General features: G+C 38.3%; 1 protein-coding gene across 1 annotated transcript in view; it reads right to left on the bottom strand.

Moving 5' to 3' along the window:
* Positions 1-17866, bottom strand: part of rad50 (DNA repair protein rad50) — a 266867-nt gene that overhangs the window by 203291 nt on the left and 45710 nt on the right. The window contains exons 6-7 of the mRNA XM_067142492.2: positions 15134-15349; positions 4768-4922 (exon numbers count right to left, since the gene is read on the bottom strand). Coding sequence (XP_066998593.2) covers positions 4768-4922; positions 15134-15349 — 371 coding nt within the window. The remainder of the gene's footprint in view (positions 1-4767; positions 4923-15133; positions 15350-17866) is intronic.

The raw sequence follows: 17866 nt of genomic DNA, 5'->3' as shown, positions 1-17866 counted from the left end.
TCATGACAATCAAGTTTATGCTTGTGTATACGCCCTCATGTCGTTGGCTTTTTATTACTACCACTTTGATTTTCCAATATTTTATATGAACTGTTGTAATTAGAATTTTAATAGAAGTTTTAGTCACCGACAAGATTATAGTTTAATCATAAGACAGTTTTCCATTAGCATCTTTTTATTTTATCATTTTTCACATTTTTATTGTTCCGAATTTTAATAACAGACTAAACTTTTAACTTCCACTTTTTATTTTAGTTGTATTTTTGATGATTGTATTTAACTTCCACTTTTAATTTAGTTGTATTTTTGATTATTGTATTTAGGCTGAAGATGCCCTTAATTGAGGGCGAAACATGTCCCATGTAACTAAGAATTTAATTATGTAACAACTATAAGTGAAAATATAAGTATTGAATAGGTGGAATAAATTAAAACACCTTTATTATTGTTGAACTGTTAAAAAAATTTCCAACACGGACCAAAAATGAGGTTTATAATAAATAATCTTTCCATTTTGTCGGAAAATAACTACGGGAGAGGCATGCATTAAATAAGTCAGTAATAACCGGCTATATTATATCCATAATGTTAGTAATACAGAAAATAGGGATTTCATCAGCCCCTGTTGCATGAGATTTAATTAAAATCAGTACTCGTCTCACTTCAGACTCTGAAACAGTTCGAAATTCGAAAGATGGACGATCAGGTGATTGTTGTCGTATTATAGACTTGATGGTGGCCTGCACTATATCGTGTTCAGGAGTAAAAACATCTGTTGAAAAGTGTCTATTAATATCGTCAACCGGTATTTCTGGTTTAGCATGGTTCACAGGAGGCCTTCCAATACCTAATGAACGAAGTTGTCGCCAAGTACTACCAGCGTTTATATTATTGGAGAGACGCCGGAAGTAATCGAATTTCTTATTGCGGATAATTTGTTTAATTCGATTACGCAGTACATTGTATTGTTCAAATGTGTCAGCTGATAAATTTTGTGTGTAACGTCTATATAACAAATCACGCTGAGCCATCAAAGATTTAATTTCAGTTGTCAGCCACGGACAGGGCGGCCGTGTTACTTTCAGACAGCGCTTAGGAGCATGCTTATTGTAAAGTCCACGAATATGAGAATTAATATTTTCCAGTTTTTCATCTATGTCATTCATTAGTATTATGTCACCCCAAGGACATTTGCATGCATCTTCTTTTAGGTGATTGAAATCTATATTTTTAAAGTCTCTAAAAGTCACGTATTTCGACCTATATTTAGGAACTCTTAGCGAATACGCTAAGTATATAAGGTCATGAGTTGATATTTAAGGAACAGGTATTTGACCGTGTTTAAGAACCTTGTGTGGATTATTAGTTATCATGAGATCAATCAGTGAATCGGAAGAGACGGTAGAAGTATGAACGTGGTTAGTTGGTTCCAAGGGCAATATTGTCATGTCACAGGAGAGAAAAATATTTCGAAAACGTATTGTTTCACTAGTCCGAGTTAACAAATTTGTATTAAAGTCGCCCAGTATAATCACGTGTTCATAAGATGGTAAAAGTCTCATTAAATCGTCCTCTAACTCACCAATGCCCCCTGCATTTGGAGGCCTATATACAACCCCAATGAGTACTTTAACAGTGTCTATAATAATTTCAACAAACATAAATTCAGGAACAGGATTTGTAGTAGTGGTAGAAGTTTTTACCACTGTACTCCTGAGATTAAGCTTACAAAACAATGCAACACCACCTCCACGCCTGCTCATCCTATCAAATCGATGAATACGATACCCTTGTATTTCAACCATACTGGAAGGAATTGAACTACATAGCCAACTCTCACTTACAGCAATTATATGAAATAAACTGTTTTCAAATATAGCTTTCAGTTCATCATGGTGAGCTACAACAGATTGGCTGTTAACATGAGCACACAACAAAGCGCGTGGAAATGCTTTCACTTCCGTTTCTAAAATACTATGAACAGATAGATCTGAAGAGAGAATCTGGGAAGAAAGAGGGGCAAGAGGAGTAAAACTAGAAGTCGGTGCCAAAGAGAAAGGAGGGGTGGTGTCTGTGTCCAAGTCTAGGCTCGCAATAGAAGTGAATGACATTGTTATACTTAAATCCTCAGGCAGAAGTTGAGAATAAACAGATAGCGGCTTACCTCGACATAGCATAAAATATAACTTCCAGCTGATTCACACAAACACACACACTTACTAACCATAACTAACCTAAAACATAGAATTGGCCTAGTATACATTAGCAATAACAAGAACACAATCATAATTATTTCCTAGTGCTTTCGCCTAACCGTCTAATCAAAGAATTTAATTCTGCAGGAGTGTTTAAGTGCATCTTCTTTCCATCGGCTGTGAGGACGATAATCGTGCCATTTTGCGTATAGGTGTTACGCATTCCAAATATATCACGTGCCTTGCGGAACATCTCCTTCCTTGTAGCTGTCAGAGATTCAGTAATAAGAACTTTAGTGCCTTTTAGCAGCCGCTTAGCGCGCCACACTCTATCTCGTTGCTGATATCTAAGAAATTTTATGATAATTGGCCTGTTTCCTGAAGTCACCACATCAGCAGTCGATCTCTGTTGTCGCCCTAATCTGTGACATCGATCAATGCACTCAATATTCAGGTCAATCTGCAGTTTATCTCTGATGGTATCCAAGGCCTTGCTGTACACATCTTCATCAGCAGTCTCCTTAACACCATGCAACAGGAGACAATTGCGTCTGCTGTATTGGGCCGCTTCATCTGACAATGCTTCTTGTATCTCAAGACGCTGTTCAATTTCACTTATACTTCTCTTCAAATCGGATATTTCCGCTGAAATCGATTCTCGAAAGTCACGGAAGTCACTTTCAAGCACACGTAACAACTCTTTGGGATTAGTGGCATTGTTAGTAGTAGCAGTTAGAGCTTCCTCCAGGCGCCCTTGGAATTGAGACATACGTCTTTCAAATTCACTAATCTTCTCATTCACAGCTTTGAGGGTCATGTTTGATGCACTAAAAATGAAATATATATATTTAATAAATCTAGTGAATCCCACTCACGGTAAATATGTGTGATATATTTTGATATTCGGTAGGCGAATTACGGAGCACTTTCACACACGTTTAACTACATGCGCCATCTTCACCTGAATTTAGATTAACATATTGCATCACGTGCCCACGCAATTACGCAAAACACAATGCTATTTATCAAGTAATAAATTAAAATTTGCCATAATTGATTCCGAATGGCTCCTAAAATATGTAGAAAAGTCAAGAGTCTTTGAAATTCTGTCACTAAATTACTTTTTAAAAAACTCCAAATCTAGCTCCTAGAATCGACCAGGCTGATGTGAATGAACACAAACATACCACGCAAGAACGACACACTGATAATCGATATACGCGTAGTGATATACAGGTTTCAGTAAACATCGCAAATTCACGCGCATTTCTTATATTAACAAACATCGATATAAGATACTAGAATCATTCTGTACTGACGGTTTTTACTTTACAAAGGCAAAATTAAGTGTATCCTCCTAATTCAATACATCATATAATTCCATGATTAGATGGAGTAATGAAATTCAGACATGTTTCGACTCATTTGAGCCATCTTCATTGAAAAGGTGGGGGGGGGGGAAGTAATTTACATAATAAAAGCTAAAAATGTGTCACGGCCCTCCCGACCTTTTAAAATAAGGCCAACAAACCAGCCAACATTGTGAAACAATAATCGAGAACGGGACTGCTAGACTGAGAAGAAATTGAGAATGCTGCTGTTCTAAAGTTGTAAATTTCATCGGCGTTTTCCATCACTTGTCACATGCATTTCACCTGCATGTTATCTCAGGCTCGGTTTCTCAAACTTTTTTCACTCCCCCTACCCTCCTAGCTATTCGATGCGATGGTGTTTCTACAAAGGCAGACTTTCGGCCTGAATTTTCGAAACAGAAATTTATCCTGTTTTGAATTGTTATAAAACCAAAATATTGTAGACTAAGAGGTCTGCAACCTCGCTATGTGCATTTTTTGTTCATTTCTTTCCTTTGGTTAACACAGTTTTTACATTCAATTATGTTTTGTATTAACCCCTGTTTTTACTGAATTTTATCGCAGCGAGTTGTTTATTGCTCCATATAATGATTTAAATGTTGTATATTGTGTTGTTTTTATTTTCGTCATGTCTCTCTTTTGTTTCTTCATTTGCTCCTACATTATGATTTATGGCACATTTTTAGCTTGTATTATGTAAATTACTTCAACCCCCCACCCATCTTTTTTCTTCACTGAAGATGGCTCAAACAAATCAAAACATGTCTGAATTTCATTACTCCATCTAATGATGGAATTATATGATGTATTGAATTAGGAGGATACACTTAATTTTACCTTTGTAAACGTTGATATTTCAACTGAAAGCAGCCAACGTGCAAAGGACTTCGGCCACTGGTGTACAAAGGTGAAATAGCGTGATGTGAAAACAAATGTTTGAAGTTCACCAAAAAATAAGCTGAAATCGGGAGAAATAATAGAATAGTCGGGAGGGGGGGAAAATGTTAAAAATTGGGAGTCACCTGCCTAAATCGGGAAAGTTGGCTGGTATGGTATTAGAATAGTAACCTACCTATTATTTCTACAATTTTTTAAAAACTTCAAAATATGGCAGTTTGTCCGCCCAAATGCCACCTTAAAGTCATGGTCTTCAATGTGTTGAAAACAAGAGAGGAAAAATTACATTATGTGGTACTTACATTACTGAGTTCCATGTCCTTTTCTTTAAGCTGGGAATGAAAAGACTCGATTGCTTCTTTCAACTCACTAACAGAGCCCTTGAACAATTCAGAAATGTTACGCCGTAAATCTTGTTTCTGTTCCCGCAAGCTATTTATCTGAGTCTTCTTATTTTCTGAAAACAAAGCAAAAAGGATACTTAACTATATCAGTTTTATTTCAACAAAGCAAAAAGGATACTTAACTATATCAGTTTTATTTCAATAATCTATGGAATGCAGTTGAATGAAATCTGGGGGTCAGGAAATATTAGATTACGAAATGAAGTCTTGAAGAAGTAGATGAATATTGTTATTTGAGTAGCAGAATAACTAATGATAGGGAGTCTGGTGCCTTGGGGTCCACCCGAGACTTGTTCTCAAATAAAACTGTCGCTTCGGTGACACCAACGTTAGTAATGAGGTACAAAAGTAAATTCAGATTCAGAATGCAGATGGAGATGGGAGAAGTGAGCAGGACATAACATGCAGACTAGCACAAACAAGGAAGGCCTTTCTTAACAGGAGATGAGTTAACTCGTCTTCATGAGATTCGTATGTTCGGTGACATCTGTCGAAACTTCTGAAACTAGCTGGTGGTTGAGGTTACTAGAATCTCGGCGTTGAAGCTTTTGTGTTATTCCATGATAGCTTCGCATTACGTTCTTCTTCCGTTTTATGATCGATTTGCTAAGTTTTCCGACCTCATGTTTACCTCGTTCAAGGAGCCATGTGGTGGATAAGATGGCGCTTCCCAGACTGAACACGAGCTTAGATGCAGATGAGATTTTCAATTAATTATATCCCGATAAGTAACCGGATTGCCCCAGTGATGTTGACGACCGCGAGTTCGATGTTCAAAGCTATTCTAACAAAAGTACTTCAGTTCATAATAATGATGTACGCCCTCCAAAACAAGTGACGTAGAGGTGGCCGAGAATGAGGCTGAAAGTTATATTGTGAGTGTAAATGGAAGTATATGTCTATTTATTCTGATGAATGGGTAGAAAGTAATAGTTCACCGACTTTAGAGGATTTCCCAGGAGTTCCTGGCAAAACGGTAAGACTTGATGAACTTGGCTAGCTTGCGCTACTTTCTGCGGTTGTACATTGGCATGGCGGACGCTGCGGCTCACCACGCCACAATATTGCCCATAGTTGAGAGAAGGATTCTGTCTTCTGATACGAGATGGTAGACTGAACAGCAGTAAAGAGAAGCATGGTATGGTGAAGTTGAACTTCCACCATTTCGGTATAATGGCTAGTAAGCAATATTCAGCAGAAACACACCATGGCTACAGCTGTTCTTAATGTGTTCATATCAACTCTCCATGATGTTTCAACCAAACACTGCAGTATTGCATTGCCAACCCATCAAAACAAAAATCTGCTTCTTCTTACTCTGCTGCTACGACCTACGTCGCCGTCACCACAACTATTCCCACATCTGTGGAATTAGGAGTGCAAACTGTGTTGCACATGTAAGTTTTGCTCACTGTCGGAGGCAGAATTATTGTTGTCAAGATAGACACCAAACCAATGCCCACCACAATAGTGCAGATCTATATGCCTACTAGTTCAGCGGATGATGAAGAAATCGAAAGAATATATGAGGAGATAGAAGATTTAATACAATATGTAAAAGGTGACGAGAATCTAATTGTGATGGGAGACTGGAATGCAGTGGTAGGCCAAGGAAGAGAAGGTAGTACAGTAGGAGAATTTGGATTGAGACAAAGGAATGAAAGAGGAAGTCGGCTGGTTGAATTCTGCACTGATCATAATTTAGTCCTTGCCAATACTTGGTTCAAACACCACAAACGACGGCTGTATACGTGGATGAGACCTGGAGACACTGGAAGGTATCAAATAGACTTCATTATGATTAGGCAGAGATTCAGAAATCAGGTGTTGGATCACAAAACTTTCCCAAGAGCAGACGTGGACTCTGACCACAACTTGTTGGTCATGAAATGCCATCTGAAGTTGAAGAAATTGAAGAAAGGAAAGAATGCAAAAAGATGGGATCTAGACAAGTTGAAAGAAAAGAGTGTGAGGGACTGTTTCAAGGAACATGTTGCAAAAGGACTAAATGAAAAGGCTGAAGGAAACACTATAGAGGAAGAGTGGAGAGTCATGAACAATGAAGTCAGTAGGGCTGCTGAAGAAATGTTAGGAAGGAAGAAAATATCAACTAAGAATCAGTCGATAACTCAGGAGATGCTGGACCTGATTGATGAACAACGAAAATACAAGAATGCTAGAAATGAAGAGGGCAGAAAAGAATACAGGCGATTAAAGAATGAAGTGGATAGAAAGTGCAAGGTAGCTAAGGAAGAATGGCTGAAGGAGAAGTGCAAGGATGTTGAAGGCTGTATGGTCCTGGGAAAGTTAGATGCTGCATAAAGGAAAATCAAGGAAACCTTTGGAGAAAGGAAATCTAGGTGTATGAATATTAAGAGCTCAGATGGAAAGCCACTTCTAGGGAAAGAAGACAAAGCAGAAAGATGGCAGGAGCATATCCAACAGTTGTATCAAGGCAAAGCTGTAGATAATTTGGTTCTGGAACATGAAGAGGCTGTTGATGCTGATGAAATAGGAGACCCAATTTTGAGGTCAGAGTTTGACAGAGCTGTGAGTGACCTAAATAGGAACAAGGCACCTGGAATTGATGACATTCCCTCTGAATTACTGACTGCCTTAGGAGAAACCAGCATGGCAAGGTTATTTCATTTAGTGTGCAAGATGTATGAGACAGGAGAAGTCCCATCTGATTTTCGGCAGAATGTTGTTATACCTATTCCCAAGAAAGCCGGTGCTGAGAGGTGTGAAAACTACCACACCATTAGTTTAGTATCTCATGCCTGCAAAATTTTAACATGTATTATTTACAGAAGAACAGAGCCTCCGTGGCTCAGACGGCAGCGCGTCAGCCTCTCACCACTGGATACCGTGGTTCAAATCCCAGTCGCTCCGTGTGAGATTTGTGCTGGACAAAGCGGAGGCGGGACAGGTTTTTCTCCGGGTACTCCGGTTTTCCCTGTCACCTTTCATTCCAGCAACACTCTCCATTCTCATTTCCTTGCATCCATCATTCATTAATAAATCACTTTGGGAGTGGCGACCCCATCGTACTAACAGCCTATATCTGCTTCATTCATTACATCCCTGACCCGGTCAGTGACTGGAAAACAGGTTGTAGGTTTTCATTTTCATTTACAGAAGAATGGAAAAACAAGTTGAAGCTGAGTTGGGAGATCAATTTGGCTTCAGAAGAAATGTAGGAACACGTGAAGCAATCCTGACTTTACGTCTGATCTTAGAGAATCGAATCAAGAAGGACAAGCCCACGTACATGGCATTCGTAGATCTAGAAAAGGCATTCGATAATGTTGATTGGACCAAGCTATTTATGATTCTGAAGATGATAGGGATCAGATACCGAGAACGAAGAATTATCTACGATCTGTATAAAAATCAGTCAGCAGTGATAAGAATCGAGGGCTTTGAAAAAGAAGCAGCAATCCAGAAAGGAGTGAGGCAAGGCTGCAGTTTGTCCCCTCTCCTTTTGAATGTTTACATAGAACAGGCAGTAAAGGAAATCAAAGAGAAATTTGGAAAGGGAATCACAGTCCAAGGAGAGGAAATCAAAACCTTGAGATTTGCCGATGATATTGTTATTTTATCTGAGACTGCAGAAGATCTCGAGAACTTGCTGAATGGTATGGATGAAGTCTTGGGTAAGGAGTACAACGTGAAAATAAATAAGTCCAAAACAAAAGTAATGGAGTGCAGTCGAACGAAGGCAGGTGATGTAGGAAATATTAGATTGGGAAATGAAGTCTTAAAGGAAGTAGATGAATATTGTTACTTGGGTAGTAAAATAACTAACTTTGGCAGAAGTAAGGACATAAAATGCAGACTAGCACAAGCCAGGAAGAGCTTTCTTAAGAAAAGAAATTTGCTCACTTCAAACATTGATATCGGAATTAGAAAGATGTTTTTGAAGACTTTCGTGTGGAGCGTGGCATTGTATGGAAGTGAAACATGGACGATAACTAGCTCAGAAAGAAAGAGAACAGAAGCTTTTGAAATGTGGTGTTACAGAAGAATGCTGAAGGCGAGATGGATAGATCGAATCACGAATGAAGAGATACTGAATCGAATTGGTGAGAGGAGATCGATTTGGCTAAATTTGACGAGAAGAAGAGATAGAATGATAAGACACATCTTAAGACACCCAGGACTTGTTCAGTTGGTTTTTGAAGGAAGTGTAGGTGGTAAGAACGCTAGGGGTAGACCAAGGTATGAATATGACAAGCAGATTAGAGCAGATGTAGGATGCAATAGTTACGTAGAAATGAAAAGGTTAGCACAGGATAGGGTGGCATGGAAAACTGCATCAAACCAGTATATGGACTGATGACTCAAACAACAACATTTTCAAAATCCAATACCATGTGAAAGTGTATGTTTAATTTCATTCTGGAAAAATTACAGTACCATATTTTTCCGAATCCAAGACGAACTCCACTTTTACCTTCAAAAAACGTAAATAAGGCTCAAAAAGTGCTTTGTAAAATCATATGAATGCCTTTGTTGTACAGTACTCATTTTTAGGCTACTTTAGACACCAAACATTGGCTTTCGTTATGCCGCATCTTTTTGTGGCTGCACAATTACTTTTGATTTCCGCAGGTTTAATGACCATTAACTTAAAATTGGCATCATAATACCGAAGAGAACCCATTGAAAATTTACCGGCAATACCTATTCCATGTGTCTACAATACGGCGATCCGTCAGGAAAATATTCTTTCTGTCTATAAACTTGTTACGGTACTTTTACTCAGCGTCAGATATAACCAGCTACCGCTACACGCACGTCTTGCTTGCCGGGTTCAGCCAACTTCAGTGGCTAGCCATGTATAAATTTAATCGCAGATGTTGAAGGTCAATGAATGAGTTTACTGTGCCACGGTATGGCCACTCCGCCCTTGCGTTTTTTGTGCACATAGCCGACTATTTCATTTTTGAAAAAGCGTTTAAAGATAAGAATTTCATAATGTTCCGTATTGAACTGAGTTCACAATTAAATTGAAATAAGATATATAATGGTTCAACCTTTTCAATACAAGTAGAATTAGAAATCTAATGTTACATTCCTAGTTGATTACAAGCAGTACCAGTTTTGACCACTGTTCCAGATCATCATCAGGTGATCACTTAAAATATAGAAAAACAATGCACAGGAAAACAATATGTGATGTATACATCTTTCACCAGTTGCAGTTCATGAAGCACTATAACACTTTAGGGATTAGCACTGCATGTTGAAAGTTCCCAAAATCCTGAAGAAGTCTAGGATCAGTCACATAAATGAAGCCAGGAGCAAGTTCTTGAAGCGCAGCAGAACATACGTGCTGACTGGCACTGTGCTTCCAAATGTTTATGAAACTCGATGAAAAATTAAATAGGTCAAGGACAAAGCCTGAAAACACTGCTAGGCACGAAATCGTACAATACAGTTTTATATACTTGACGATAGAAATATATATTGTTTATAAAATCTTATATGTCAGATTCTTGAAGTTTTGAGATGAAGAATATTTGACATAAAAAACAATTGTGAAGAGAAAAAAGGTTAAAAAGCAAAATATTAGAACAATTGAGAAACTTTTACGCAGCATGTGAATTCTTGAAGATAAGAGCTCAGGTAGTTCTTGAGGTGGCATAAAGTATAAATTTAAATGTTATAATGATCTGAACTGTAAGTGATATTATAATACACAGTTCAACGCAGAAAAGAAAAAGAGAGAAAAAGCAAAGATGTTAACAGAAGATAAATAGGTGTGGGTTTATGACTTAGTTCAAGGTGGGGCAGGAGGATGGGTTATTGGAGGTAGTGAACGTGGGTAGGAACTGCGTAAGGCATGGAAAATCGAATTTGGGTTTGGAAATTTAGCATTTTTGAAAATGAGAATGAGGAAGTCGAATAGAATGCAGTGAAACTCGGTTAAGAAGTTCCTGCATAAGAAGTTTTCCTGCCTAAGAAGTGTGATATTCTTGGTCCCTTGATCAGTTGCATTAAGATATATGTATATTTTTCCCGTTTAAAGTGTTCTGTTATAAATATATTTCCCGGTTAAACAGTTCAGATTTTAGAGCCCCTTGAGATAGAAAATGTCCGCTCAAAGCAGCCCATGGTTAGAATCCTCCAATCTCCGCGCAAGTTGCACCCTGTGTTAGACTGTTCGTGCGCTCGCGGTGTGTGTCTGGTGTCACGGAACATATGCGGGCCTGCGAAGGCCATATGACGTCACGCTATGACAACACGGACAGCAGATGCTCACTCTCACCTTGTGGAATCGAATTGAACCCATCAGTCGAAATTTCCACTCCACCGTTCCATCTCGCGGAGTAGAATCGAACGGGATTCTACGTGGGAAACATAAAGCACGCAATGGATGGTTTGAGAAAACTTTAATGCAGTAATTTGCGGGCCGCGGCAGGGTGAAGTCATTAATCGAGGTGGCCTAAACATTAATTAGAAACCGTAAAGTGTATTTGTCCACAACATTACTGTTAATCTACCACAAAATTGAATATTCTAACCTGCTTGATTTTTCATTCCCTTGCTTATTTCCTTTCAGGCATTCTCTCTTACGTTGTTGTTGCAATAATACTTATGGGTCTTGCCGTAGAGGAAATTACGTTTTTGAACTAAACTGATAAGATTTTCCGTGTCCATTATTAGTGAGGTGAATAAAAACAACTTCCCGACTCTATGCAGGAAACAGCCGACTTGCCAGCAGCCAGCTGAGAGCTGATACACATGCCGCCATAGCCGGCCAAAAGATCCCGATCGTGTACGAAGTGGAACGAATGTTGATAGCCAACTGGGTGTTGGTGGGAGGCACACAGACGCATTACAATACCACGTGTTGGCATAAAATTGAAAGTTATTTTTAATTTTACCTTTATACGAGGTAAACATTGTATTATCGTGTCACTCGTAACTTTTACATCGCATTATTAGAATGTAGCACAAGGATGAGGAGACATGAAATAAAATTCTCGCGGGGAAAGAAACTGTTTACATTTAGATGTGCTAGCGTTGCTACTGCGCCTACGTAATACCCCAGATACTTTTCCATGCACTCATTTCTGCAACTTCGAACCTGTGTTTCTTTTCTTCATTACCTATAGCATGAAGAGGATTGAAGCGGGAAAATAAACTCAATACTGGCTTGGCCATGCGGTACTTGTGAAACAGCCAGAAACTACGCCCGTTGCTGTGACAACCAGTAGGAATGCAGGGGTGATTTAGGCCTAGGTTCTAAGATCTCTAAGAATAAGTAGCTAGATTTCCCATTTGCTGCCGTTATCCTTAAAGCAGGTGTCAAGGGTGTGAGGAAGATAGAAAGTACATGCTAACAAACTGTAGTACACGTCTTGTCTTTGCGTCTTGTAAGTCTAAGCTACGGATTGCCAAGCATAGTGTAGCATCGTAATTAGTATGAATAGGAGTCGGTGAAGTTAGTTGTACTTGTAATATCAACGTACAAACTTTTTAAGTGAAAATGAGCGGAACTCAGAGGAAAGAGATCAAGAGAAAGGCACTAACAATAAAAGACAAAGTGGAGATTATAAGGAAAGTGGAGTCATCTACACTTTCCCGTGTTGCTTTGGCAAAGGAGCTGGGGATGCCGCCGTCTACTTTGAACGGTATTATAGCGAAGAAAGAAGAGATCTCTGCTTCTGCAGGGAATACTTCAGCAAATTGTAAGGAAGTTAAATCTGAGAAGTACGATGAAATAGAACAAGCTCTGCTAATGTGGTTTAAACAGCAGCGAAGTATAAACATACCTTTCAGTGGGACTATTGTGCAGGAGAAAGCCGCACGCAAATTAAGGGTACCTTTTACCGCGTTGAACGGATGGCTGGACCGCTTTAAAAATCGAGCCGGCATCGTTTACAAAACAATTAGTTGCGAAGCAGAGACTGTAAGTGCGGAGGAAAGGAAAGCGTGGAAGGAAATGGTTCTGCCTGCTAAAATAAGCAAACCTTGCAACCTTTTTATATAACTTAATATGTTCCCTTCTTTTATCAAATATATTTATAATACGGTATGTTCAATTATTTTACTTTATCTCTAAAAATATTGTCATGATAATCGAATTTTTATACTGTGGCTTTCTGTTAGCAGCTCTTATATATCGGCCTATTTCGGTATTGTTCACAAACAAGGAAATCTGTTGGCTGTGTGTTTCACATGTATTTCAAAGTACAGAATAAGTTTTTGGGCATTACCCCTTTTAAGAAGTTTCCTGCTTAAGAAGTTTTTTTTTTTTTTTTTTTTTTCAGTCCCTTGAAAAACTTCTTAACAGAGTTTCACTGTATTGGGTTTTTCAGAAATGTCGTTTAGATTGAAATTAGGGTTGAAGCATTGGTCAAGGTGAATAAAACAATTTTCAGTTGTGTTAGAAGGGAGCCTTTGTTAATAATTTGTTACTAATTTAACTAGACGCGAGAAAATATAAACTACCGAAATCAATTATGCACTCTGCCATATCTCGAGGTGTATCCCATTTTTACTTAATTGCAGTATTTAGCATTAAAATTAAGCAATCCTTTAATCAGCCTTTATTTTTAACAAATTAAGACCTGTTATCGGACATGTTATTTACGCATTTCTTACGAAAATATGTTCTCTTTCATTTTGAATTTTCTTTACGGAACAGCAGTTGATGGGTATTACTAATCGACTCCGACATCACCTACGAATGTCGATGAGAGAACTCACTAGTGGACATAGCGAGGATACCAAAGATAATCGATTGCTGGGGTGTATAATGATCGTTAACGGAAAAAATTGTGCGTGCTAAATCGCTCGTAATAACGGACGTATCAGTGATAGGGCTCTTGCTGTAACCAAAGTATAATACACAGATTAATATAGGAATTTTGAAGGGACAGCTGTCGGTAAAACGGAGTTCTCCTTATATGTCAAATTCGCTGTATCGGACTTCTACTGTATATATATGACTTCATCGGGAAAAGAAAATTCCTTCAATATATCAAAATACGACTGTGTTTCAATTTCAATTTGAATGGAAACTGGAAAATGAAGTGGGCATCATTCATTGACCTTACAAGGCAATCTGTCCCAGCTTTTGCTCTGCTCAGGTTGTGATGCGTCGGATGATCATGCTGTGATTCTCTCGTGTACATTGTAAAATTATTATATTTTTTCCTAGTTGTTTAACTTTTTTGCTGCTGAATTGTCGGGCAGGCTGGTGTGACCCCAGTGCTGGATTATTTCAGCCAACAACCTCATAACTACAGAATACTATTTTGAGATGATATTTTAACTCACCAGTTAGTTCCTACAGTGTTGGAGACAGTTCATATTTGGGATCCAGAGTTTGGCAAAAATTTTGTCCATTAGGAAGATGCTTAGAAACTTACATTTGCATTATGTGCTATGCCTACTATATGTATGGACAGTACACACAATTAACAGCAGAAAGATTAAACACACAATACCAATCAAAGTAGAGCGGAATTTGCCATGAACTTAGCATCAAATGTCTTTTTGCTTCGTCTGCTACCTTCGCCACCATATGCTCATTCACAAATGTCCCCAAATAATCCATTTCAGGGCATTTAGAGGTCAAATTATTATTTGACATAGCCAGATTTGGCACCTGAAATGCATGCGCCTTTGGCGTGAACTCGATGTTTGACCATGTGGGCAGGTTTAGGTCAGTATCATTTCTTTCTCTCTCTGGTAGCAAGGCAACCCCTCTATCAACATTATCATCACTCTCTATCACTTCACTAATATCTTCAATAACACTACCATCACTGTCAAAATCCACATCGGACTCAATCTCCTCTAAAAGGGTAAGATTTTCTCCGGACGCATCTTACGTTCGTAAGTGGCAACCATGATTTAAACACTATGTTTACAACTGTGACAAAAGAAAAAAATTTTCCAGCAGAACTACTGGTGGAAATAATATAAACTACTTAGTTTAAAGTGTGACTAACAGATGGCAGAAGCATATAACACAGCCATAAGGCAGATCGAGCATATTCGACTGCAGCACTGGTGGCGCAAAGTAAGCAGCTACACAAATACATCAGTTGCTGGCAGAGTTCATAGAATACTATACATGAAATGAATACTCCTATTTCTCGCTGTACATTAAGTAATCTTGAATCAGAATGCTTTCCTTAATTTTAAAATACAAATAACTGCCATGTTAAATTTTTTTTTTTAAGTATTCAAATTGAGAATTTAAAATATCAAAAGTTATGCATATCATCTTACAGGTTATTACCTCGTTCTGTCATAAGACCAACAATATCGCTCTCTCTGGCATGTATCTCCGTCAATCGCTGTTCTATAGGAGCTCGTTTCTCTTCAAACTTATCAATTTGATCTTGAGCAACACTGATGCGATTCTCATAATCCCTCAGCTCGTCTTCGTGTCGCTGAGCTGCTTCCTTGTTGTTCTTAAGATGAACAAGTGCATACTCCTGCAAATTTTTCACTTCTAAAAAGAAAAAGAGAAAAGGAAAACACATTTCAGCATCAACTTTACAGAAGTACACAATTTGAAAAGTCAACATTTTTAAATAATATAAAAAAACAATTTTTCTCCTTTCTATTTTCTCTGCTCCCTGCTCACATAGATGAAATACGTACAATTGTTAACGACAAAGACGTACATGTTTTTTGTATTAGTGAAACTTGGTTAAGGCCTACTATCCCTTCCGCTATGGTAAATATTAATAATTACGAACTCGCCCGCTGGGATAGAACGATGGTAGGAAAGGTGGCGGTGTAGCCCTTTATTTCAGAAATGACTTCAGAGGTAGAGTAATATGCACATCACAAAATGCCACTCAACCGGGACCAGAGTTCATGGTCGTGGAGATCACCGTTAAAGGGACGAAAGTCCTCTTCGCCGTAGTTTATAAACCTCCAGATATAGTGAACATGACGGAGTTGGAAGCTTGTTTATTCAACCTAGTACCAACTTACGAACATATCGTACTATTAGGAGACTTAAATATAAACTTACTGAAAGAATCAGATCAGAAGAACAAACTACTTGATATACTATTTTCCTGTAACCTTACGATTCTCCCATTAAATCCTACCAACCATATATATAGCAATAATCACACTTCACACTCACTAATCGATCTAATCATAACAAACAATCCCCAGAAAGCCTTAAATCACGGCCAAATTCCTGTTCCATCGATCTCAACACACGACCTAGTTTATTTATCCTATTCTCTTCGCATACCCAAATACAAACCTAAGTTCACCACTTGTAGGAATATAAGAGATATTAATTTAGATGAACTGAAGTATGACGCCTACAACCTACCATGGAACGATATTCTACTACTAGACGGTATTGACGCAAAAATAGACAAACTAAATTCCCTCATTACTAGTCTATACGACAAACACGCTCCCAAACGACAAGTGAAAGTGAGTTGCCCCCCCTGCCCATGGCTAAATGACGAAATTAAGAATTTGATGGCTCGCCGTGATTCATGGTTCCGACGGTACAAACGTACCCGTAACGAATCCAATTTTGAAAACTATCGGGTACCTAGGAACAGAATTAAGCAAGAAATCAGAAATTTAAGTACTTAAACTGCCTTTCAGGTAAACTGAATGCCAGGAATTCCTGGAAAGAACTACGCTCTCTTGGTATTGTAAAAGGCCAACAACAGCAACGTGAACCAACTGTTCCCCTAGATGAGCTTATTACATATTTCTCTGAAGAACGAATCGCGTTTAAACTAATCAATCAGGCAGAATTAAATACGAATCAACCAGCCGTCCCTCCACTTAACCGTCCTCTAATTTCATTCCAAGAGGTCACTAGCAACCAAATTAAAAAAGTACTGTACTCTATTAAATCTAAAGCAGTAGGAGTAGATGACATCCCTATTCATTTCATACATAATATAATAGGCGCTATCCTCCCGATTATCACACATATATTCAATTACTGTCTCAGAAATGGAACTTTCCCTGCACTCTGGAAACAAGCTAATGTCATCCCAGTGCCCAAGATAAACGATCCTAAACTGACCTCTGACTATCACCCAGTTTCTATACTTCCAGCGCTTTCTAAGGCTTTGGAAAGACTGGTGTACGAGCAAGTATTGAAATATTTAAATAACTATTCTCTCCTTGACCCATTACAATCGGGCATTAAGAAAGGGTACAGCACTGCCACGGCTCTCCTTAAAGTGACAGAAGACATCAGACTAGCTATGGAACAACGACAACTTACAGTACTAACGCTACTGGATTTCAGTGGTGCATTTGATACAATAGACGTACAGCTACTAATTAAGAAAATGGAATCTTACTTGTTTGACCCTTTAGTACTGAAGTTTTTTACGTCATATTTGAAAGATCGGAGGCAGCGGGTGATAACTCGCGAAAGAAATTCAGAATGGCGTACAAGGAAAGTTGGCACGCCACAAGGTAGTATTTTAGGACCGTTGCTTTTTACATTGTATATCAATGACATTTCATCTTCTCTAAAAACGTGTAATTATCACCTATATGCTGATGATCTCCAAATTTACTACCATTGCAGCTTAAGCGAATTACCAAACGCAGTAAAATGCATAAATGATGACATGAAAAATCTCAGTGAATATGCTCTCGCAAACAGACTTCTCATAAATCCATCAAAATCGCAAGCTATCATTGTCGGTTCCCAGAAGCTCCTACACAAGATCAATGATTCGATCATTCCTCCTTTACAAATAAATAATAGCACAATTCCGTACAGTAAAACAGTGAGAAATCTTGGGGTGACTACGACTGAAACTCTAAATTGGACAGAACATATCAAAAACATAAGTCATAAGGTGTTTGCTACTCTACACCCACTGAAATTAAACAAAGATATTATACCACTAAACATGCGGCAAAGATTAACACAGACCCTAATTCTTCCTATCCTTGACTACTGTGATGTTATCTTGGTAGACGCTACTAAAGAACAAACTAGGAAACTGCAGCGTAT

The sequence above is a fragment of the Anabrus simplex genome, chromosome 3 (genome assembly GCF_040414725.1).
Source record: "Anabrus simplex isolate iqAnaSimp1 chromosome 3, ASM4041472v1, whole genome shotgun sequence".
In the NCBI taxonomy this organism is placed as follows: Eukaryota; Metazoa; Arthropoda; class Insecta; order Orthoptera; family Tettigoniidae; genus Anabrus; species Anabrus simplex.
This window is presented reverse-complemented; position numbering and strand designations above follow the sequence as displayed.